General features: G+C 44.7%; 1 protein-coding gene across 2 annotated transcripts in view; it reads right to left on the reverse strand.

Moving 5' to 3' along the window:
* Positions 1-4,749: 4,749 nt before the first annotated feature.
* The window catches only part of P4ha3 (prolyl 4-hydroxylase subunit alpha 3), a 29,265-nt gene continuing 11,251 nt past the window's right edge, over positions 4,750-22,763 (reverse strand). For both annotated transcript variants that reach the window (XM_090348415.1, XM_090348414.1), the window contains 9 exons: positions 22,381-22,432; positions 18,647-18,810; positions 18,263-18,439; positions 13,362-13,426; positions 10,486-10,645; positions 9,371-9,433; positions 6,121-6,189; positions 5,412-5,508; positions 4,750-4,903 (listed from right to left, as the gene is read on the reverse strand). In XM_090348415.1, the coding sequence (XP_090204541.1) occupies positions 4,833-4,903; positions 5,412-5,508; positions 6,121-6,189; positions 9,371-9,433; positions 10,486-10,645; positions 13,362-13,426; positions 18,263-18,439; positions 18,647-18,810; positions 22,381-22,432 (918 nt within the window). In that variant the 3' untranslated portion in view covers positions 4,750-4,832. The remainder of the gene's footprint in view (positions 4,904-5,411; positions 5,509-6,120; positions 6,190-9,370; positions 9,434-10,485; positions 10,646-13,361; positions 13,427-18,262; positions 18,440-18,646; positions 18,811-22,380; positions 22,433-22,763) is intronic.

Genomic DNA, 22,763 nt, shown 5'->3' on the forward strand with positions numbered 1-22,763 from the left:
TCATAGCTCTGTTTAGGGCTTTTGGTGGTTAATTGGAGATGAATCACACAGACTTTTCTGCTCTGGCTGGCTTTGAGCCATGATCCACAGATCTCAGCCTCCTGAGTAGCTAGGATTATAGGCTTGAGCCAATAGTGCCTGGCTTTGCTTTCTTGTCTCTATATCCAGTCTGCCACCAAGTCCTGTTAGTCTGTATCATCTCCTTTTCCATCCTATACTTGCTCCCTAGCCTAGGCCTCACACTACTTCAGTGCCCCTGTGCTTTTCCTTCCTTCCCCTTCCCCTTCCCTTTCCTTTCCTTTTTTTGTGAGTTATTGGGCTTGAACTTGGCCTGGGCTCTGTCCCTGAGCTCTTCAGCTCAAGGCTGCCCTACCCTTAAGCCAAGCCCCACTTCCCATTTTCTAGAGGTTAATTGGAGATAAGAGTCTCAGGTCCTTTTGTGCCCAGGATGGCTTTGAACTTTGATCCTCGGATCTCAGCCTCCTGAGTAGCTAGGATTACAGGCGTCATCCTAGTAGGCTCTGTCTCTCCACATCCACCTCTACACACAGGCTCCTTTGGCTTCTCTTGCATCGAGTAGCCAAGGTCCTCAAACAGAACCCAAGGCTGAGCCCTTACTTGCTATATGGTGAACAACCTATTTTCAGTGCTACAATTTAACCACAAGGTCTGAAACACTGTATAAGTTAAAGTGGGTCAGCTGGCACTCTTGGTAATTAGTAACATGGCAGACACTTAATGAACAGGTATGGCAGTATATTATATCAGGCCTTCACTCAAAATGGTCTATGAGCCACAAACACCAGTATCATTTGGAGGCCTAGTGTGCAGATTTTTGTCACTTCTCCAGAACTTTTCAGTCAGAACTAACCTGCATTTTAACAAATATGTATATTTTAAGTACATTAATGAAGTTCTGGTTTAGATGTTCTCTATTTCCAGGTAAAGTGTGAGCTTGCGAGCAGAGGCAAGACCCAGTTTTAGGTAGCTTTATGTTGTATGCCCTCCGGTCCACTAGGGGGCGACATGATCATTGCATGGTTGTCAGATGTTCTCCATTTACTTTTTGTTCACTAGGTAAGAATGATCACCAAATTTTGAGTTTACTTGACATCTTGTTTTATCCTTAGAAGAACTCTACATGGTAATTTCTGTTAGGTTCCATTTACAGGTAGGGAAGGAGATCCAAATCTGCCTTATCTCAGACAGTGTTGTAAGTTTAGGTCTAGGTGTTTTCACGTCTTGCTGCCTCCTGTATGATACAAGAGAACCTGAGCAGCTCATGCTTGGGTGCCTTTTAGTCACCTAGCAAAGCAAGAAGTGTATAACCAGAGAACTAAGACCTCTGGTCTTGATGGAAGAAGGCTGAGAATGAATGTTCATTGAGACTGAATGTTCATTAAGGTGAATGCCTGAAAAAGCTAAAGCAAAAGGCCTGGGAGCATAGCTTAATTATGAAGCCCTGAGTTCAAGTTCTATTACAAGTAACAACAAAGCCCTTTATTGCCTACCTCATTACAGTGTGGTGAATTGTACGTAGAAGAGGTTAGCCTTATGGGCATCTGTCTGATCAATGCCCTGAATGTTTTTGATCAAAAAGATTTCCTTCCCATATATCCCAGGGCCTGGAAGTCTAACCTTAGTACTCGTTCCTTTGAGAGAACTTTTCATTTCCCCAGGATTCTTATTTTAAATGATATGTGTTTCTTGCAGAGACAGGAAGCTTCCAATCACTCAAACATGAGGAGGCAGATCAAAGATTGGGTGGGAGGGACCCTGTGTAAGAAGGTGATTATAGAGAAGGGTAAGAAAGGGAAAAGGAGAAGGCAACGAAGGATTTCAAGGTAAGAAAGCGACTAGAAATAAAGGGATGGGCTGAGGGGAAGGAAGAATCTTCCAAGCTCCAGACTGGATGGAGTCAAGGATGCAGTCCCATTTCCTCCCTTGCTTAGAAGAGAGAATAAGATATAGACATTCTATTGCTGGGAATAAAATATAGACATTAACTGGCAAAGAGTAGCACAAATGTCTATCACCTCCCTTGGCAAATTTCATTGCTCTTCTGTGAATGCAGCAAACTACAGGAAAATACCTGTCTCTCCCCATCCAGCTCTACACACACAGGCTCCTTTAGCTTCTCTTGCCTCGAGTAGCCAAGGTCCTCAAACAGGGGGCTCTTTCAGTGGTGCTATGAAAGGGTGGTCTGTGCTTCCAGGAGTGGTGCCGGACAGGAGGCCCCAGGATCAACATGGTCCTGCCCCCTATGTGAAGGGCATAAGTGGGGCGGCCCCTGCTCCTGTCCTCCCCAGGCATGCATTTTCTCTCTTCCCATCATCCTCCTGGCACTCCCTTGGGAAAGCCTCTCAGCTCTCTGGATGGGAACCCCACAGGCCTCCTCTCACTCATTCCCCTGTCACACTGGGTCTCGAGTGCAGTAGGCAGGGTTCTCTTGAAGCACCTGCCAGAGACCTCATCCAATAGATGTTCACTGTATGTTATTAGTAGGATTGACACGATTTGTGTATTCAATAAATATGTCCCTTTTTGTGCAACATTTTCTTATTGTGCTTAAGTGAACTTAACTCAGGATACATTTTGCCTCATCCTCCTCCTGGCCTAGCTCCCAGGGACTAAACCTCTCTGCTCACATAGCATTGGCAGAGGCCCAGTCCTGCCCCTGAGAAATGTTCAGTAAGTAGTTTTTGCTTAATTTGCATCTAGATTGTCCTGGAGGACCAGCTAGGGCCTGAAGTTTGGCCTAGTGGTAGTAGAGTGCTTGCCTAGCATGCATGAAGACCTGGGTTTGATTCCTTGGTACCACATACATAGAAAAGCTAAAAGTGATGCTATGGCTCAAGTGGTAGAGCTCTAGCCTTGAGAAATGCCCAAGGACAGTGCTCAGGCCCTGAGTTCAAGCCCCAGGACTGGTTAAAAAAAATATGGTAATTGCCATAGCCCAGACACTGTCAAATGAACATGTGTTCCATGTACAAGACTTGAAATCTCAGGTGAGGTCCTAATACACTTTGCCTCACATTGGGCTGCACATCAATGAATGTACTAAGTCTGTAAAACCATGGCATGCCTGTCTCAATAAGCTTGTTGTGTGGGCCATTGCTCTGATCGACTCAGCCTGTCCCTGAAATTCTGAGATGTCCAGGTACTGCCAAAGGGGAGTGGTTTTTCCACAGACAGAAGGCTTCTGTCTTAGCTCCATTTTTCTGGGGCTGAAGGAGGCAGGTAGAGTCGTTTAGTAAGACAGTCGTTTAGTGTGATTTCTAGCATCCTGGCATATGTAACATAGTGGGCATGTGACAAGACGTTCACCATGGCTCTGGGAAGCTGAGATCCTGGAGGCATGGGAAGGAGGGTGGTTAGTCACATCACCCAGTTCTTTCACTTCATGGCTCCTTCATGAGCAAGATGCACTTGCACCCCTGGGGAGGAGCCTGAGCTGAGTGGTCCCTGTTCTCTTGGCACAAACACTCGGATATCACCATCACCCATCACCACAGCCACAGCTCACTTATCCTTGGCTGTGAGGACAATTCCTCATCAGATTATCTAGTGGTAGACTGCTTGCCTAGCATGTACAAAGCCTGGGTTCAATTATTCAGTACCACATACATAGAAAAAGCTGGAAGTGGTGCTGTGGCTCAAGTGGTAGAGCCCTAGCCTTGGGAAAGCCCAAGGACAGTGCTCAGGCCTTGAGCCCAAGCCCAGGAATGGCAAAAAAAGAAAGAAAGAAAAGGAAAGAAAGAAAAAGGAAAATGGCTAGCTGATAGTGTGAAGAGGAAAAGCCTCTCTAGAGGGAAACGGAGCCAAAAGAGGAAAGAAAGAGCCGGGCTGGGCCAGGGAGGTCTGAGACTAGGAGTCATGGCAGTGGGGTGCTAAGCATGGGGGCTCAGGACTGGAATGTCAGCAGATGGCATGTGGTCTAGGCCAGGTGAGCCAGGCTGAAAGAAGAGCTTAAGTCAATCCAATGTTTTACTCTGCATGACAACATAAACATTCTCAGTGGGGAAAATGATTTGTAAACATTTTTGGCAACTGTATTAAAGTCACAGAAAAGTTAAGTTACTTATCTTAAAAATCACCATGTGGTATATCCTACTTATATGGGATCTAGGTCTTGAGTCAGGTGCTCCCTGCTGGGGCATCCAGGGAAGTAGGGAGGTAGAAGGGATTACCAAATGGGCCAGCCCCCCTCTGTGTCCTCACTGCCACTCTTGAGTCCCTATGGTCAAGTGGCAAACCCCACTTACCAAACCCCAGAGACTACTGACTAATATCTTCTATTCCTGTCTGAGCTCCAGAAACTTCTCTTAGGCCATCTGCTCCTCCATTCTTTTTTTTTTTAATGTTTATGTTGGTCGTGGGGCTTGAACTCATGGCATGGGTACTGTCCATAAACTCTTTTGCCCAAGGCTAGCACTCTATTACTTTGAGCTACAGTGCCATTTCCAGTTTTCTGGTGGCTAATTGGAGATAAGTCTCACAGCCTTTGCTACTTTGGCTGGCTGTGAACTGTGATCCTCAGATCTCAGCCTCCTGAGTAGCTCAGCCTCCTGAGTAGGGTTACAGGCATGAACCACCAGCACCTAGCTCCATTTTTCTCCATTCAACTCTGTCACATGTCCAGCAGACTCAAATTTCAATTCTCAAGTGTCCCCTGGTTCAGACCACCTTTTGCTTCTCATTTGCAAGAAACCAGCAATAATGACAAAGCCTTTTTCCAGAAGGCAGCTCTCTTGCCTCCTCTCCTACTCTGGCTTTGGCTTCTGGCATCTCTGGAAAGCCACAGGACTTCATAGCGGCTGCCTGCCAGCACTTCACTCTTCAGGATTGGGGCTGCAAGGTCTGCGGAATTCCTGTCCATACTCATGTATCCACTTGTTGGCCACTGGGAGAGAGTGGGAGGAAGAGAGCAGATTTAGCAGGCAGCTGGTGGCAGGGCTGTGTACTGCCTGCTCACTGAGGAGAGGGGGTAGAGGAGGGGATCCCTTCTTCCATAGAGCCCCCTTTCCCTTCCCCTCTGTCTTCAGAGCTAAGTTCTGAACACACACAGCCATAACCACTGCCTCCAGCTGCTTATCCATGCTTCCTGTGTGACCTCCTGTGAAGCTGCAAATGGCAACAGAAGACTTCATAGTTCTCTTCTGGAACAGGAAGATCTCAGCACATAGTCCTCAGCTATGTGCAAGGAGCCTCTGGTTAGGTCAGGAAACCTTTCTGACATCTGCTCTGTGACAACGCCCTGACTCTTTACAGGTTCCCTGTCTATTGAAGACACCTCATTGATAACATCATTTCGCTATAACATGGCCTTAGAGTGAAGCGTTTCGAATGAAGGCTTTCACCTTTCTCTGCCCCCTTTACCATATTTTGACACCCAGAAAGCCAGGCCTTACCCCATTTATCTCCTACCAGGACAGGACAGCCAGCATGAAGTGTGTCATCATCACCCTCACCGCTTCTGTGGAGGTTCCACCAAAACAGGGCGGCATTCTGAAAACAAGAGGGTGTCATGAGCTCAGCCTAGAGTCTCGGCTAGGGAGAAGCACAAGGCTAAGGGCAAATGCATTGCATACATGCCATTCAACAAGAAAATGATCCATGGGCCTGGAGTTTGGCCTAGTGGTTAAAGTGCTTGCCTAGCATGCACGAAGACCTGGGTTCTATTCCTCGGTACCACATACATAGAAAAAAGCCGGAAGTGGTGCTGAGGCTCAAGTGGTAGAGCTCTAGCCTTGAGAAAGTCCAAGGACAGTGCTCAGGCCCTGAGCTCAAGCCCAGGACTGGCAAAAAAAAAAAAAAAAGAAAATGATCCATGCCATTTGGGGTACAAGATAACATAAGTTGCCTAAGTTCACTAATTCATGCTACTGACTGGGGGCTGCTTTGGTCCTTAGCTCTTCCTGCAGCAATGTGGTTAGTGCCTTTTCTCCACACCCTCAGAGCCTCTAGTGTGCAGTGTGGATGGAACTAGCTGCTGTAGAGGAGCAAAAAGCAGATCGAAGGCATCTTGCTTGCAAGCAGATTCGCATAAAGGGAGGGAAGAAGTGGTTCTATGCCCTCACAACCCCCGCACCCCGTCTTCTGGGACTGTGCCCCACTCACCTTAACCACAGGCACGCTAAAGTTGCCGTAGATGAAGGCAGTAGCTCCTCCAGCCTCCACAGAGCTGAGCTGCAATGCAGGAGGAAGAGGCAGAGTTTAAAAAAACAAAAAACAAAAACCAACTGCTTCCTATTCTGTCAATGGCTCATGAGCCTCTGAGGTAATTTCTGCAGACTCCAGACTTCAGAATTAACAGAACTTTGTACTGATGCCTGCCGGCAGGACTACCAAAAAACAAGATTGGGAATTCCTTATTTTCCCTTCTAGCTAACATCCTATGGAGGTTACAATGAGTGCATTCAAACTTTTTTTTTGCTTGAACTCAGGGCCTGAGCACTGTTCTTGAGCTTTCTCAAGGCTAGTGCTGTACCACTTGGGTCACAACATTGCTTCCTGCTTTTTTCGTGCATGTGGTACTGAGGAATCAAACCCAGGGTTTCATGCATGCTAGGCAAGCATTTTGCCACCAAGCCACATTCCCAGCCCCCTCTGTATTTTTTTTTTTTTTTTTGCCAGTCCTGGGCTTGAGCTCAGGGCCTGAGCACTGTCCTTTCCTCAAGGCTAGAGCTCTACCACTTGAGCCATAGCACCACTTCCAGCTTTTTCTATGTGATACCAAGGAATTGAACCTGGGTCTTTGTGCATGCTAGGCAAGCACTCAACCACTAGGCCAAACTCCCGGCCCTGTATTTTTTTTTTTTTTTTTTGGGTGGGACATGGGGCTTGAACTCAGCCTGGGCACTGTCCCTGAGCTCTTCAGCTCAAAGCTACCACTTTACCTTGAGCCAAGCCCCACTTCCTGTTTTCTAGAGATTAATTGTAGATAAGGGTCTCAGGTCCTTTTTTCCCTGGGCTAGATTTGAATCTTGGTCCTCAGATCTCAGCCTCCTGAGTAGCTAGGATTACAGGCGTGGTCCACCTACCCCGGCTCCCTCTGTATCTCTTAAAGATGATTTTCTTCCTACCATATAACTTGTTTCCCACAAACTTCCATAATTGTCTTTAGAAACCACTGCTAGTGGGACCAGGGGTTTGGCCTTGTGGTAGAGTGCTTGGCTAGCATACATGAAGACTCGGGTTTGAATCCTTAGTATCACATAAATAGAAAAAGCCAGAAGTGGTACTGTAGCTCAAATGGTAGAACTCAGGCCTTGAGAAAGCCCAAGGACAGTGCTTAGACCCTCAGTTCAAGCCCCAGGACTGGCAAAAACAAAATCACTGCACACATGTGACCTTGCTGAACTTTTAGGTCCCTGCTGCCTTCATGATAATAAATGAGCCCTGGAACCAAGGAACCTGCTATAAGAGGTAGTGAGGGCATAATCAGATATATTGTGCTCCCAGACCTTCATATTCTTCACTACCTGCACCCTCTCCAACCAGCCTGGGGGCCAGTGATGGCAACCAGCTGCAGATCTGAGATGTGCTCCCTGTATGTCAGCTGACTTCTGCTGTCACACTGATCTGAAATGGCTACTGAGAGGCCAGGGACCACTGTAAGTGGCCATCTCCAGTTCTGCAGGAAGTATAGACTGAGCCGCCTGCATTGAAATTGCAGGTTTGGAGACCATATGGAGTATCAGGCTCTGGCTGCCTTTTTTGACTATGCTGCAGAGACTAGATCCAGTACTAACAGAAGAGGGGACACTGATGGGAGTGTCTGACATCAGAGGGCCTGACACCAGGCCTTCATCTTTCATTGTTATCCATAGTCCTCATACTTAACATGTCTATCTTCAGTAACTGTAACAAACCTCCTCTAGTAAGTGACTGCTTCTGATAAACTCTGAGTGACATAATTGAAATCTGAAGGAGAAGGACCTGAAGGGAAAGGCAGAGATGAGATAAGAAAGACTGGGGGACTGGAAATGTGGCTTAGTAGTAGAGTATTTGCTTAGCATGCATGAAGCCCTGGGTTTGATTCCTCAGCACCACATACATAGAAAAAACTGAAAGTGTTGCTGAGGCTCAAGTGGTAAAGTGCTAGCAAATGTAAGTTCAGAGACAGTGCCCAGGCTGCCCCAGGACTGGCAAAAAAGGAAGGAAGGAAGGAAGGGAAAGAAAGAGAAAGAGAAAAAGGAAATGAGAAAGAAAAAGAAAAAAGACTGGGACCAGATCCTATAGGATCAGGCCAAAAATCAGTAGTGGAGGCCCATTTATCGTGTGTGTGTGTGTGTGTGTGTGTGTGTGTGTGTGTGTGTGTGCGCAAGTGCGAATGTGCGCATGTGCTGGTTTTGGGGCTTGAAGTCAGGGCCTGGGCACTATCCCTGAGCTTTTTATTTTGCTCTGGGCTAGCACTCTACCACTGGAGCCACAGCTCCATTTCCAGCTTTTTGGTAGTTAATTGGAGGTAAAAGTCTCACATGTTTTCCTGCCTTAGCTGGCTTCAAACTGGGATCCTTATATCTCAGCTTCCCGAACTGCAAGGATTACAGGCTTGAGCCACTGACATTGAACCTGTATTGCTGGCTGGGGGGGTGGGGGGGTGTCACGGTGGGGGGAGTGAACTCTGGGCCTGGGTGTTGTCTCTGAGGTCTTTTATTCAAGGCTACTGCCCTACCCCTTGAGCCACAGCACCACTTCTGGTTTTCTAGTTATTAATTGGAGATAAGAGTCTCATGGACTTTAGTACCTGGACTGGCTTTGAACCGCGATCCTCAGATCCCAGTCTCCTGAGTAACTAGGATTACAGGCATGAGCCACTGCATTCAGCTGCAGTGGAGATTTTACAGATTTTAAGGGGCGAGGAACGGGATTTTCAGTACATATCAAAGGCAGCCCCTACTGAATTTCTCTATAGTTGGAGCTAACTTGTTTCTCATTTCCTTTGCTGGCTCCACAACTCCACTCACTTCAATGCTTTTCAACCCTGCTTAGGCCATGAGATTTGAAGGGAGACAGTCCCCTCTCCATGTACTGTTCAAGCCTCACAATCTTTTGGCCTTCAGTGTAACCTGTCTCCATCCAACTCTACTGCCTATGGCAAGGTCGCATTTATACCTGTGTAAACTTACACTGTAAGCTATTTGAAGGATGAAAGTCTATTCTTGTCACCTATAATGAAAAAAACAAAAAAACAAAACCCACAAAACAAACAAACAAACAAAAAAACAAGCTCTCTGATAGCCACAAAATTCCTGGAGGGTTTTGTGTTCAGTGCAAGGTTAAATCAATATGAGAAAATGCTTTGAAAATTCTAAAATAAGAGACATTAAGTAAGAAGCTCTGGTCCTTCCAGAGCAAGACTCACATAGATCATAAATGTAGCAACTCGGTTTCCAGACTTCATTCTGTAGAGGGGGCTTCTTGGTGACTGAGACAAAAAAAAGATATAACAGATGATACCAGACATAGCAGGACATTATGCAGATGATACCAGAGAGACAGCTGGGACTCTACCATTAATAAAGGAAGGGATAAAACAAGGTGACAAGGATGTGATACAGCTCTGATCCATTTTATTCATCTTTTTCAAAACTAGCTGATTTTGGTCCTTTTCATTTTCATATGCATTTAGAATCAGTTTGTCAATTTCTAAAACCAACAATTTAAAAAAAAGAAGCCTCCTGCAATTATGATAAAGTTGGGACAGAATCTATAGATCAGTTTGGGGAGAGGTCTTTATTTTGATTTATGGTGTTAAACACCTTTCCCTGAGTTTATTGGCCATCTGTGTATTTCATGTCCTTTGCTCATTTTAGTATAATTATGAATGCAGATTTGATTGTATAGATTAGTGGGTTTCACTGTGACATTTCCACATATGCACATCTACTCTCTTAAGGAAGTCTTTTTGATTCTCAAATTATTTGTTTCAGATTGGGGTCAGGGGAGAGGTGCAGCAGAGAGAAGAAGGCTAACCAAAGGTTAGTGAGGATGATTAGGGGTCATATAATCACAAGCATTGCTGTGGGAAGGGAGGAGAGTAAGCCAGGAGGGAGGCTGAGTGGGATACATTGTAAATATGTGTGAAAATGTCACAAGGAAACTTTATTAGCTAATAAGCTAATAAAAATAGAATGATTTGCCATTGTCAGCAAAGATGGAAAGTGGAGATGAGCAGAAAGGAGAGGGGCTAGGGGAAGGACTGTCCCCTCTAGGACATCCCCAAGTGAAGCAGAAGAAACAGTGCCTTTATAAGCCATATTCATTTTTCCCCTCTCTAGCAAATTCTGGAGAGGGATATGGTGGCTGAAGAGAAAAAAATGAATCAGGGGCAATCCTTAGAAACCAAAGTTTTCAGATATTCCTGGAGCAAAACACTTCTGTTCTAGGATTTTCCTAAGTATGCCTGGAGAAACTATAGGAGAAATAAGCAAGGAAGGTCTCTCCTCCCCAGAAACTAGTCATCAACCCCCATGTTACCGTAGCGTGGTCAAAGTGAGGGTCATAATGTCCTCCAATCCCATAGTTCACCACTTGCAGATACTCGGCGTAGGGAGGCTGGACATCGAGGCCCGTGAGCGCAGCAATACGGCGATCCAGGGTCACCAGCACCGGGTCAACAGTATCCTTCAGCCAGGCACTAAAACACACCACAGACTGGAGCATCAGTGATACTGTGGTGGGAATCATTATGTGGTGTCTGTGGATGAATAAATAAGTCATATCCGAAGCCAGAGGAATGGAGTCAAGGGAGGGTTAAATGAGGAAAGGAGGGAGGGAGAAGAAAGAAGGGAGGGAAAGAGAGGTTCCTAGAAGCTTAAGGATGCATCCCAAAAGTAAAGTCAGTGAACCCCTAGGGAGACATGAGCCCTCTGGGGGAACAGTTTCAACATGTCACTAGAAGACTACTTCTTGGCTCTTGAAGTGTGGTATTTGGAGGTGAGGTATTAGGGGACGATTAAATGAGGTCATGTCATGCCATGATGGGATTGATGGCTTCATAAGAAAAAGAAGACAGACCTGAATTAACACACTTGTTCTGTCTCAGCATGGTAGGATGCCTCAAGAAGGCGCTGACCAGAGGCTCTTAAACTTCCCAGTTTAAACTTCCCACTGCAAACAGTGAGCCAAACCTGATGAAATTCTCATTTGGGGGTAGTTATTGTAGGAAGAAATTTAATAAGAGGTAGCTAACAGAGAACCAGTGGAGGTACATAAAAAGGAAAATAATTTAGCAATTCAGAATGCCTTCCGTTGTTGTTGTTTCTTATTGAAATGTAGTCTTGGTATTTATCCTGACTGCACCTCTGGAGTCTTGTGCCACCATTCCTTATCCCTGGTGACTGTGTGTGTGTGTGTGTGTGTGTGTGTGTGTGTGTGTGTGTGTGTGTTACACACATGTATGTGCCAGTCCTGGGCTAGTACTCAGAACCTGGACAATGTCCTGTAGTTTTTTGCTCAAGGCTGGTGCTCTACTCTTGAGCCACAGCTCCACTTCTGACTTTTGGTAGTTAACTGTGGGTAAAGAGTTTCATGGACTTTCCTGCCCAGACTGGTTTTTGAATTGCAAGCCTCAAATCTCAGCCTTCTGAGTAGAATTACAAATATGAGCTACTGGTACTTGGGTCTGGTGACTTTTTTCCCCTCTGGGGCTTAAACTCAGGGCCTGAGCATTGTCCTTGGGCTTTCTCAAGGCTGGAGCTCTACCACTTGAGCCACAGCACCACTGCTGCCTTTTTCTATGTATGTGGTACCAAGGAATCAAACCTGAGTCTTTGTACATGCTAAGCAAGCACTCTACCACTAGGCCGGCCCTGGTGACTTTTGAGGAACCATTTCCAGTGAAATTATAAGGACAGAACAAAAATTCAAAAGTTGATGAGTGATATGAGGGGGGGGGGGAAAGAGGTGATAGTTTGACCTGAATAGTTCAGATAATACCACATACTTTCCATGCAGCTAAACAGAAGCTCACTTTTCCTCTCTGACACTAGAATTCCAGGAATGTTAGCAAAAGTAATAAAGCTGAGTCACACAGGTTACCAAAGCTGGGAGAATAACTCCTCATGTCTGTAAAAGGTCTGTAAGTCTACCAGTCCAAAGAAACTCAGCCCAAATAATTCAGCATCAGAGCTTTATGCTTCTCACCTCCCAGACAGACAAATCCCCATCAGACCCCACCTCTCTCCAGCATGCTGCCATGGCTGCCTGACCTGGCATAAAGGACATTCCTCCCATCACTGTCTCCTAGTCCTGTGCTCGCTGGGTAAATAACAGGCTAAGTGAAGGAGAAGGGCTGCAGGGAAGAAGATGAAGCTGGATGCACACAGTAGAACTGGCTCTTCTGGGGAAGCCTTCTGATTCTGGGAGTCTAGTACTAACTCTTGCCTGCGTGTTGGCAAGTCATACTTAGCATATGAGTCTGAGGTGGGAACAGAATGTGCAAAGTCAAATAACAAATGCGGACAGGACTGTAGTTTCTAGGAAAGCAACCCAAGTTAGGAATAATTAGACCAGTTAGGGCAGAGGAGTTGTTTTTGTTTTGTTTTGTTTTGTTTTTCCCCAATTCATTCCTTGATGGCCTCTTAGTTAATTCTTCAAAAGAACACAACTTAAGGAAGGTCCTGGGGTGAGAAGAGTGGAAGTGTTTTTCCCTTGAAGGAAAAAAAAATAAAGTATATGCCAGCTGTCTGGTGCATGCCTGTAATCTCAGCATTGGAGAGCTAAAGCAGGCAGAAGATGAACTTGAGGAGGCCAGTGTAGGCTACCTAATGCAGCATTGTCTTAAAAAAAAAAAGCCAGCACTGGTGGCTGGCTGACCTCTGTCATTCCTAGCTACACAGAGGCTGAGATCTTTGAGGCTCTTATCTCTATTAAACTACTCAGAAAAAGCCAGAGGTGATACTGTGGCTTAAGCGATAGAGCCCTAGCCTTGAGCACAAAGAGGCCTAACATTCCTAGGCCCTGAGTTCAAGCCCCAGGACAAGCAAAAGAAAAAAAATGACAACGCATAAACAACATAAACTACAGATCTGACAACATTTTTTTTGTCAGTTGTAGGGCTTGAACTCTGGGTCTGAGCACTGTCCCTGTGCTCTTGAACTCAAGGCTAGCACCTACCACTTGAGACCCAGCGCCACTTCCAGTTTTCTGGTGGTTAACTGGAGATAAAAGTCTCATGGACTTTCATGCCCGGGCTGGCTTTGAACTGTTATCTTCAGATCGCAGCCTTCTGAGTAGCTAGGATTACAGGTGTGAGCCACTGGTGCCCCACCAATAGCATTTTGACTGTCCCACAAAAGCCATTTCTGACGGCTGACAGCTGGCAGGGTCCCTTCTTGGAAGGGCCTTCTTACCTTTTGCTGATGCGGTATTCCACTTGTAACTGCTTTTCCCCTGAAGCTACCACTGACCTCTGTAGCTGTGGAAGGACAAGACAAAGCCCAACATGTTATGACACAAAGGCAGGCCCGTGCTGTCCACAGGCTGCCCCTTTCAGAAGCAAAAGATGATCTCCAGTTCCTCACCCACTGAAGGACGTTTTGCGCATGGTAATAATTTAGAGATCTTGAAATTAAAAAAAAAAATAAGTGAATAAAAATCTTCGAGTTGAAAGTGACCTTCACTGCTGTATCTGGAAGACAGTAAACCCTCAATTCAAGCCCAAGGAGTTAAAAGAAACTGGCATTTCAATCCCTTTTGTGTCGGGGAGATGGAGTTAGGTAAGAGCAGAGTTATTTTTCATCCTCTGTACCATAGGCATGGGGCCTGATGTCATAAGCACTGTGTCTTGAGTTAAATAGTTGACAAGAAAAGCTGGACTCAAGTGCTCCCTTTGGCTAAATCCTTCCTAATAGACAATTGCAATCTTTGGCTGTAACTTTCATTATGAAGAAAACTACAGTTTGAAATCATTATTTTAATTGAATGCTTTATTCTGTTAGCATGAAGCATTTAAATTATTTTTTTAATGCTTCCTTAACCTGAACTTACCATGCTGGGGACAGAGAGAGAAGCATTTATTCACAGTGGGATGTGTAGACTTCTGCCTCTGTCATGAGGGTGACAGGTATGCAAGGGTAAGGACTGGTTCTGTAGGTAGCGCTGTGTCTCCAGTTGCAGAGGCCAGGCAGGAAACAGGGGCTCGGCCCTGGTTAAATGGATAATGACACTGAACGAGTGAAGCTCTGCTCTGCTCTGTACAGAAAGGCACTCCTGGGGCACAGACCAGTGCTGAGACTTCCAAAGCACTCAGAAATTGGGGCAATGAACTAACTGCACAAGACAGAAACTCTTCCCTTCTCTAAGGTCGTCACTTCTGCTTCCAAACCAAGTGGCAATCTTGGAAAGACCTCTTTCTTCCTCTGGATTGAGTCTCCTATCACACAGCCTGCAAATACGCTCTCGGAAGCTTCTCTTAGCTGTGGCTCTACAATCCTGGCACCCAGGAAGTCAGGTGACTGATCCTGTCTCTCCAGTTGTTCCTGGTGTCTCCTCCCGAGCCATCCATGGAGGGGAAAGGGAGAGATCCACAGAGGAGAAATGATCTCTTCTGTTAGTTCAGGAAAAAAAATCAATGGCTTTAAAAAGATCCTAGAAATTCTCTCTTTCCCAATTAAGGTCCAGGCAGCTGCAGTGTGGAGGGCAGGTGGAAAGGTGGCACAAGGGGTTAGCCACAGCCAGGACACAGAACTTGATAAGCATTTGAGCAAAAGTGACCCATTACAACATCTAAGCAAGGGATTTTAAAAGGTCAAAGATGATCTTTTAAAGATTATTCTGGCTCAGGGCTGGGAGTTTGGCCTAGTGGTAGAGTGCTTGCCTAGCATGCACGAAGGCCCAGGCTCGATTCCTTGGTACCACATACATAGAAAAAAAGCCAGAAGTGGTGCTGTGGCTCAAGTGGTAGAGCTCTAGCCTTGAGAAAACCAAGGACAGTGCTCAGGCCCTGAGTTCAAGCCCCAGGACTAGCAAAGAAAAAAAAAAGATTATTCTGGCTGGATTTAATACTCAGAAGGATGAAGCAAGAAGATCCCTGGACCCAGGAGTCTGGGGCCAACCTCGGCAACATAGTGACACCTATCCCCAAAAGAAAACAAAAATAGTATTCTAGTTACAATGGGCATAACCTAGAGCATGTCATTTTGATTTCAAGAAAGATGTGACACCTGCTGCTTTAGTCTAATAGGGGAGACAGCATGCTAACCTATGACACAGCTAGTGATTCCAATCAACGTGTGTGTGTGTGTGTGTGTGTGTGTGTGTGTGTGTGTGTGTGTCTGCTAGTACTGGGGCTTGAACACAGGCCCTAGACAGAGCCCTTAGCTTCTTCCTTCAAGGTTGATACTCTACCACTTAAGTCACACCCACAGTTCTGACTTTTTCCTGGCTAATTGGAGATAAAAGAGTCTCATGGACTTTTCTGCCAGGGCTGGTTTCCAACTGTGATATTCAAATCTCAACCTCCTGAGTAACAAAGATTACAGGTGTGAGCTAGGATTACCTGTGGCTCAGAACACATTTTAAAATTAAGTAACATACAATAGGAGACTAAAGTTTTGTATTTTTGGGGGGGGGGATTAACTTGAGGAACCTAACCTTCAAAAATGAAAAACACTGGAAGGGCTGGTGGCCTGGCCTGGTGGGACCAAGAGAAGTATGGAGTTTCAGCTGGGTCTCTGAGCATGACAGAAGATAGGTGGAGAATAAAGAGCTGGGAGGGCAGACTTTAGGAAAGAGGCAGCAGAGAGGAAGCAGATAAGCTCTAAACAAATTGCAGGGGTGTCTGCTCAGATGTCACCAGGGGCCACACTATAGCAGCCCATGGCTTATTCCTTGAAGAGACAAACCAGACAGGCATCAGTGCACCCAGTAAAGCACTTCCAGGAAGTAGAGCGTAGTGAGGGCTGTGCATGCCAAAGGCGTGACCTGTCCATGAAGGAGTCCATGAACATCTTTGGGTGGACTCCCTGTCCCATTACCATGGCAACAGAGCTGCTCTGAGGAAAAAGCTGCTGCAAGCCAAATCTGACTACTGGCTCCCCGAGAAGCTGGCAATCTTCAAAAGTCATTGTTCCATCAGCTCAAGAAACAAAACCAAATAAACCTCTTAACAGAGGCTCTAGACTTGCCCGAGGGGCCTTTTGGATGAAATGACTATGGTTTCTCCCGCTCCACTCCACATATGCTGTCAGATCACCCTTAAAATAGAGATCCAGTCATGCTGCTCTCCCATTTAAAACTGCCTGTCCACGCTGCTCCTCAGCTTGCCAGATAAAACCCAAACTACTGAGCATGGCATTTAGGCCCTTTGTTCATGGAGTCTCCCTATCTAGACCTAGCAACTACTGTCCTCCATCCTGGCTCTCACAGGCTCCTCCATCAAACTTTCCCCTCTTCTCCTAACCTGACGCCTAGCCAGCTCATGCAACATATGACTGTCTTCCCATATTAATCTGATAGTCTTCACACTGTGGTGAAAGCAGCCCGCTTCTCTTCTCTGTCTTTACCACTCTTTTCACACCTGGCTTCTCATTAGAGGAAGGCCTGTGCTTTCAGTCCCCCCATAGCATGATTCTACAGCCTGTAGCACATATCATAGGGCCTTATAAATGCCTACCTTTGCACTATGCAGTAGGCTTCTAAAGGGAAAGGGGACATAACTTATCTCTTTGTAAAATCTCAGTACCAGTGTCTGGCACAAGAGGGTGTTCAGTTGAATGACTAAATGTATTCGTGGATGAACAGCACAGATTGAGGGCATGACTTCTGGTTGGATATAAATAATTGTGAGGCAGATTAAAGTGTCATCTTCAAAGGGAAAAATGGGCTTAGAGATGTGAGATGGACTTAGAAATATGAAAAATATTTTTTTTCTTTTTTGGTGAGACCAGGATTTGAACTGAGGGCTTTGTTCTTGCTATTCAAGACAAAGTTCTACCACTTTGGTCACATCTTAAGTCCTTTTGGCTTTAGTTTATTTCTCAGATAGGGTCTTGCACTTTAGTTCAGAGCTAGCCTTCGACTGAGATCTTCTAACCTCTGCTTCTTGCCAGGTTGGCATTGCTCCATGTCCAACACTATTTTGTCTCCAAATATTTACCACACTTCCTAGGAGGACAGTGAAACAGTCTCTTCACATAGGCATCAAGCTTGGCTCTGTGACTTGTATCACTTTCCCCATGAAATGATTAGACTCCTCTTTACCTGCACACATTTCCATCCATATATCATGGGTGACACATGGATGGAAGTAATGCCTACATTTCTAAGTAGGAGCTTTAAAAACCAGCTTGATGATCATTTCTGTCGTTTTCCTCTAGTATAACACCCGTATACTCTACCAGGCTGGGTCCCAGAACAGAGACCATGTAGGATACAGCTGCAGCCAACCCAGGAGAGACAAGTAATATGAGAAAGTATCTCTAAGATTCGGGGATTGCTTACTACCAAAGATAACAATCTAAATTAACTGGTGCAAGGAAGAAGCCCAGTGGCAATCCGTGTATCTCTAAATATCAGTCCTGTCTCTAGCTATGTGTATAATTCTTAAGTCCACTCTCATGCGTTAAGCCTTCATTTCCTTTTTGATAATCATGAAGTTGCACTGGGATTTTATTCTTCATCCCTAGCATATTTTCTTCTGCTTATTATCTGGAATAATTGCCATTTTTAGAAGTTTCCTTTTAATTTTCCGAGATTAAATTTACACATGTATGAGTCTCAAACATACCATTTGCTGGTTTTCATAGAATTCATACAGCTATGAACTCCACATCCATAAGAAAATATCCAAAGCACATTTTTATTTTTACTCTTTGTTGTCAGGTCTAGGGCTTGAACTGAGGGCCTGGGCACTGTCCCTGAGCTTTGTTGCTCAAGGCTAGCACTCTACTACTTGAGCCATGGCTCCACTTCCACCTTTTGTTGGGGGTTGGGGGTTTAATCAGAGGCAAGAGTTGCATGGACTTTCTTGCCCAGGCTGACTTCTAACAACATTCCTCAGCTCTCAGTCTCCTGAAGAGCTCGGATTATAGGTGTGAGCCACCAGCACCCAGCTAAAAGCACTATTTTAATACCCCAGAAAATTCTTCCAGTTAATCCTTTCCCTTCAGAAGCAGACTCTATATGATTTTTCCATTAATGACTAGTTTAGTGAAAGGAGTGGTGTTTTGAACTTCTGGAGTGACAAAGGATCTAATTGTTCAGATATTCCTGTTCTCATACTCTGGAATTGCAGGCATGTGGACATACTCACCCATGGTTCTGCAAGCTCTCGAATTTTCTGAGCCTCTGAGTCACTGACAAAGTCATGGTAGAGAGCAACAAAGGGTCTCAGATGGATGACCTCCTTCCGGACAGGCTGGAGTAGCAGGTAGGGGCTAGAATTGGTCTCATATGAGCAGTAGAGGCTGGGGATCTGGTAGTGAAGAGGCTGGAAGGAAAGAGAAGGCTCAGTGCAAGAGAAAAGGGCCTAGGAACAGCATAAAAGTTGGAATTTGAGAGATACAGAGGGTCATTCAGACACTGTACAAGAGTGCTTTATTGTTTTTGAAGACCTTGGCTTTTTCCTTCATGTGATTCCAATTCTAACTTCTCACTAGAGCCAAATCTGTCTTCTGCCTTCCCCAAGGAGTCCTACCTGAGAACCCAGTGTCTGGCATAGTGCCTCGTACGTGTCTCGGGTCTGCAGGTGGGGCACATTGGGCCTCTGGATGGCAGCCTCAGCTGCTGCCTGGTGGGAGTTTTGTCCCAAAAGCCTTTCGTATTTCAACACGTTTCTGGCCATCCTCTTATTATCTGGACCTGAGGGAAATCACAGCAGGGAATAATACATATTAACACACTCTAGTCCCTGGGATGTATACATAACTCCTAGTGGCAATAAGACAGTATCTTAAAGACCAATTTGGGCTTAATGCAGCTGTAGGTACAAAGGGCTTTGGGAAAGAATGTGGTACTTGACCAAGGAACCTAGAGACGACTGCTCTGAGATGGTCAGTTTTAGGAGAGATGCCTCATTCATCCATCTGTTTATTTGTTTGCTCATCCACCTACCTACCTACCCATTTAGTAAATGTTCAATAAATACGGTGTACCAGATACTAGCAGCTATCTTCCTCAGAGCCAATCACTGTAAACAAAAGAGTTCTAGATTTGGGTTTCACTTGATTCCCACAGGGTCCTTGGAGAATGTGTCTTGCTTGTGCCCATCTGCGTGTGCCTACTTTGGCTGAAAGATGCCCATGGCTTGGTAGCTACCCATGGCCTGTTGGCATCTGTGCATGGTTCTCAGTGTGTCTAAGAATGAGGTACTTCATTGCTGCAATCCTCCCAAAGCATCTGAAGACCCCAATGTGCTTCTAACCACCATCACCCTGGAAAATGAGAAACAGAGAAATTCCTATTCTTTCTAGCAAAAGAACTGAAGGTGGAGAGAATGAAAATGGTGAACCCAAGTACCAACGAAAGTATTTTCAAGGCTAGAAATAAAATAGGAGCCCAAATTTGCCATACAACTTATCTGCTGTGATAGTACCTAACTTGGGCTCTTTGTGAGGGAATCTGAATAAATCAAGCACAAACCAATGAAAAAAGTTGAGTTTTTTTTATATTAGTAATCATTTGTGTTTCTAGAACATAGAGTGGCTTCCATAATCATAGGTCACTAAATGATCAGAAAGAATAATATTATACACATGGAATTGGTTCCAGACCCTGTGTGGATACCCAAACCCACAGATGCTCAAGTCCCTCCTATAAAATGGTATTGTATTTGCATATATGCATATTCTCCCATATACCTTAAATTATATCTGGATTACTTATACTTCCTAATACAATATAAGTATTATGTGAATATAGTTGTTATACTGTATTGTTTAGGAAATAATGACTGAAATGTTCAGTACAGGCACATTTATTTTAATGTATTTTCAATGTGAGGTTAGTTGAATTCCTGGATGGAAGTTCCAAAGTAATTGAGGACCGACTGTACTAAATATGTTATTTAAAATGTTATGAATAACCGCCTGGTGGCTTAAGACTATAATCCTAGTTTCTTGAAAGGTAGACACTGGGGGATATCAAGGCCAGCCAGACATAGAAGTTCATGAGAAACCATCTCAAACAATAGTTTGGAGCAGTGGCTTATAGGTGTCACCTGAGTCACATAGGGAAGCACAAAACAGGAGGATCACAGCCAAGGTACGTGGACACTGAAACCCCATCTCAAGAAGAATCAAGAGTAAAAAGTGCTGGAGGGGCAGCTCAATTGATAGAGTATCTACCTGACAAGTTCTGAGGCCTTGAGTTCAATCCCTAGTACTACACATTAAGTATATAAGCAAGCAAGCAAGCAAATAAATGTGAAGAGTAAGTGAAGACAGAAATGCTTTATAAATTATTAAAACATAACGTAAATGATGCTGTTCTTATTTTAGTACTTGAAAACTGTTTTGTTTGTTTGTTTGTTTGTTTTTTGCAGTCCTGGGCTTGAGTTCAGGGCCTGAGCACTGTCCTTGGACTTTCTCAAGGCTAGAGCTCTACCACTTGAGCCTCAGCACCTCTTCCAGCTTTTTTTTTTTCTATGTATGTGGTACCGAGGAATCGAACCCGGGTCTTCGTGCATGCTAGGCAAGCACTCTACCACTAGGCCTAACTACTGGCCCCAGTACCTGAATACTTTATTAAGGGAAAAATCTAGAAATCCACCTAGCCATTGAACATGGGGCTTAGACTCTGGGCCTGGGCTCTGTCCCTAAGCTTCTTTTGTTCAAGGCTAGTGTTCTACCACTTAAGCCACAGCATAGCCTGTGGCTTTTTCTGAGTATTTTATTGGAAAGTCTCATGGGCTTTCCTGCCCAGGCTGGCTTCAAACTTCAATCCTGAAATCTTAGCCTCATGAATAGCTAGGATTCCAGGTATGAGCAACCAATGCCCAGCTACCACTGTAATTTTAATAAAAAAATTACCCAGGGCCAGGAGTTTGGCCTAGTGGTAGAGTGCTTGCCTACCATGCATGAAGACCCAGGTTCAATTTCTTGGTACCACATACCTAGAAAAGCCAGAAGTAGTGCTGTGGCTCAAGTGGCAGAGTGCTAGCCTTGAGGAAAAAGCCTAAGGACAGTGCTCAGGCCCTGAGTCAAGCCTGAGGACTGGACAAAAAAAAAACGATCCAGGCTCAGGTAGAAAGGGTCTCCCTCCAAGGCAATTCGTTTTGCTCTCAGCAAGGCACTCCGTGTAGGAAGGAGACAGAACCTGACTTGGACCAGGATCTAACTTAACAAAGTGAACTATGCTTTGAAAGGAAAAAACTGACCACTCTCAGTGAACAGCCAGAGTGAATAATCCTGAGTCATATTTCTTCTCATATTCACAGCACACATGGATCTCATTCGCTCCTGGGTCTACTTCCAAAACCCAGAGTCTTGTTTTGTGTGTGTGCAGATCCTGGGGCTTGAACTCAGAGCCTAGGTACCGTCCCTGGACTTTTAGCTCAAGGTTAGTACTCTACCATTTGAGCCACAGAGCCACTTCTGGCTCTTTTGCTAGATAATGAGAGATAAAAGTCTAAAAAAATTTCTTCCCAGGCTCGCATTGAACTGCAGTCCTCAGATCTCAGCTTCCTGAGTAGTTATGATTACAGGCATGAGTTCCAGTGTCTGGCTCAAAGCCTAGGGCTTCAAATGTCTGAAAAAACTGATTCTCAACTTAGTTTGTTCCATTAAGGAATAAGGTGGGAAGGGGCATGTTGACTTTATTTATTAATTTACTTTGGTCAGTCATGGGGCTTAAACTCAGGACCTGGGCATATCCCTGAGCTTTTTCACTGAAGGCTAGCACTAAGAGTACAGAAGTGAACCACCAGTGTCTGGCATGTTGACTTTTTATTTTTTTATTTTTTTCTGCCAGTCCTAGGGCTTGAACTCAGGGCCTAAGCACTGTCCTTGGCTTTTATTTCCCTCAAGGCTAGTGCTCTACCACTTGAGCCAGGGCACCACTTCTGGATTTTTTCTGTGAATGTGGTACTGAGGAATTGAACCCAGATCTTCATGCATTCTAGGCAAGTACTTTACCATTAGGGTACACTCCCAGCACCGATATTTTTAAAAATTATTATTCTTAGTTTACCTTAGCTTTGCAGAGGAAGATTTCACTGTTAGATCCCCACATTCTAATCAATCTTACCCCCTCAAGGTTAATTTACATCTTCTTCACATCATTTCCCATCTAACTTGCCAACTTTCCCCATGCACAATGCATATAAGTTAGCTTTCACTCAAATAATAAAAATAGGTAACGATATTGCACTAGCAGGATATAAACACCAGGCAAGTCAGACCCAAGTTGGGCTTATCTCTTATGGTCACTTACTGTAGAGAAGAAACTCCCGGGTAAGGCTGAGGGCACTGGAAACATTTCCTGCCTTAATTGAAAAAAGAAAAAAAGAAAGAAAAACTAAAGCAAAGAAAGTATGAACTCCTCTGATCAAATCATTAAATGGATTTAAAAAATTTATTATAATGTATAGAGGGGTTACAATTACATTTGCCAGATAGTAGGTGCATTACTTCTCACACATTGACACCCCTTCTCATGTTTTTTAAACCGATTTTTATAAAAACTGTAAAATGTTCTTACCACAAGTACATAATGAAGCCCATTCAAAAGAGCAGAAGACAAGAAATGCAGAGAATCCGTGGCCCTGCTGTAAATCAGTTCTCACTTACAAATGTCTTACTAACATCCTCACTAGG

This window comes from Megascapheus bottae, chromosome 16 (genome assembly GCF_031878675.1).
Source record: "Megascapheus bottae isolate mThoBot1 chromosome 16, mThoBot2.hap1, whole genome shotgun sequence".
Lineage (NCBI taxonomy): Eukaryota > Metazoa > Chordata > Mammalia > Rodentia > Geomyidae > Megascapheus > Megascapheus bottae.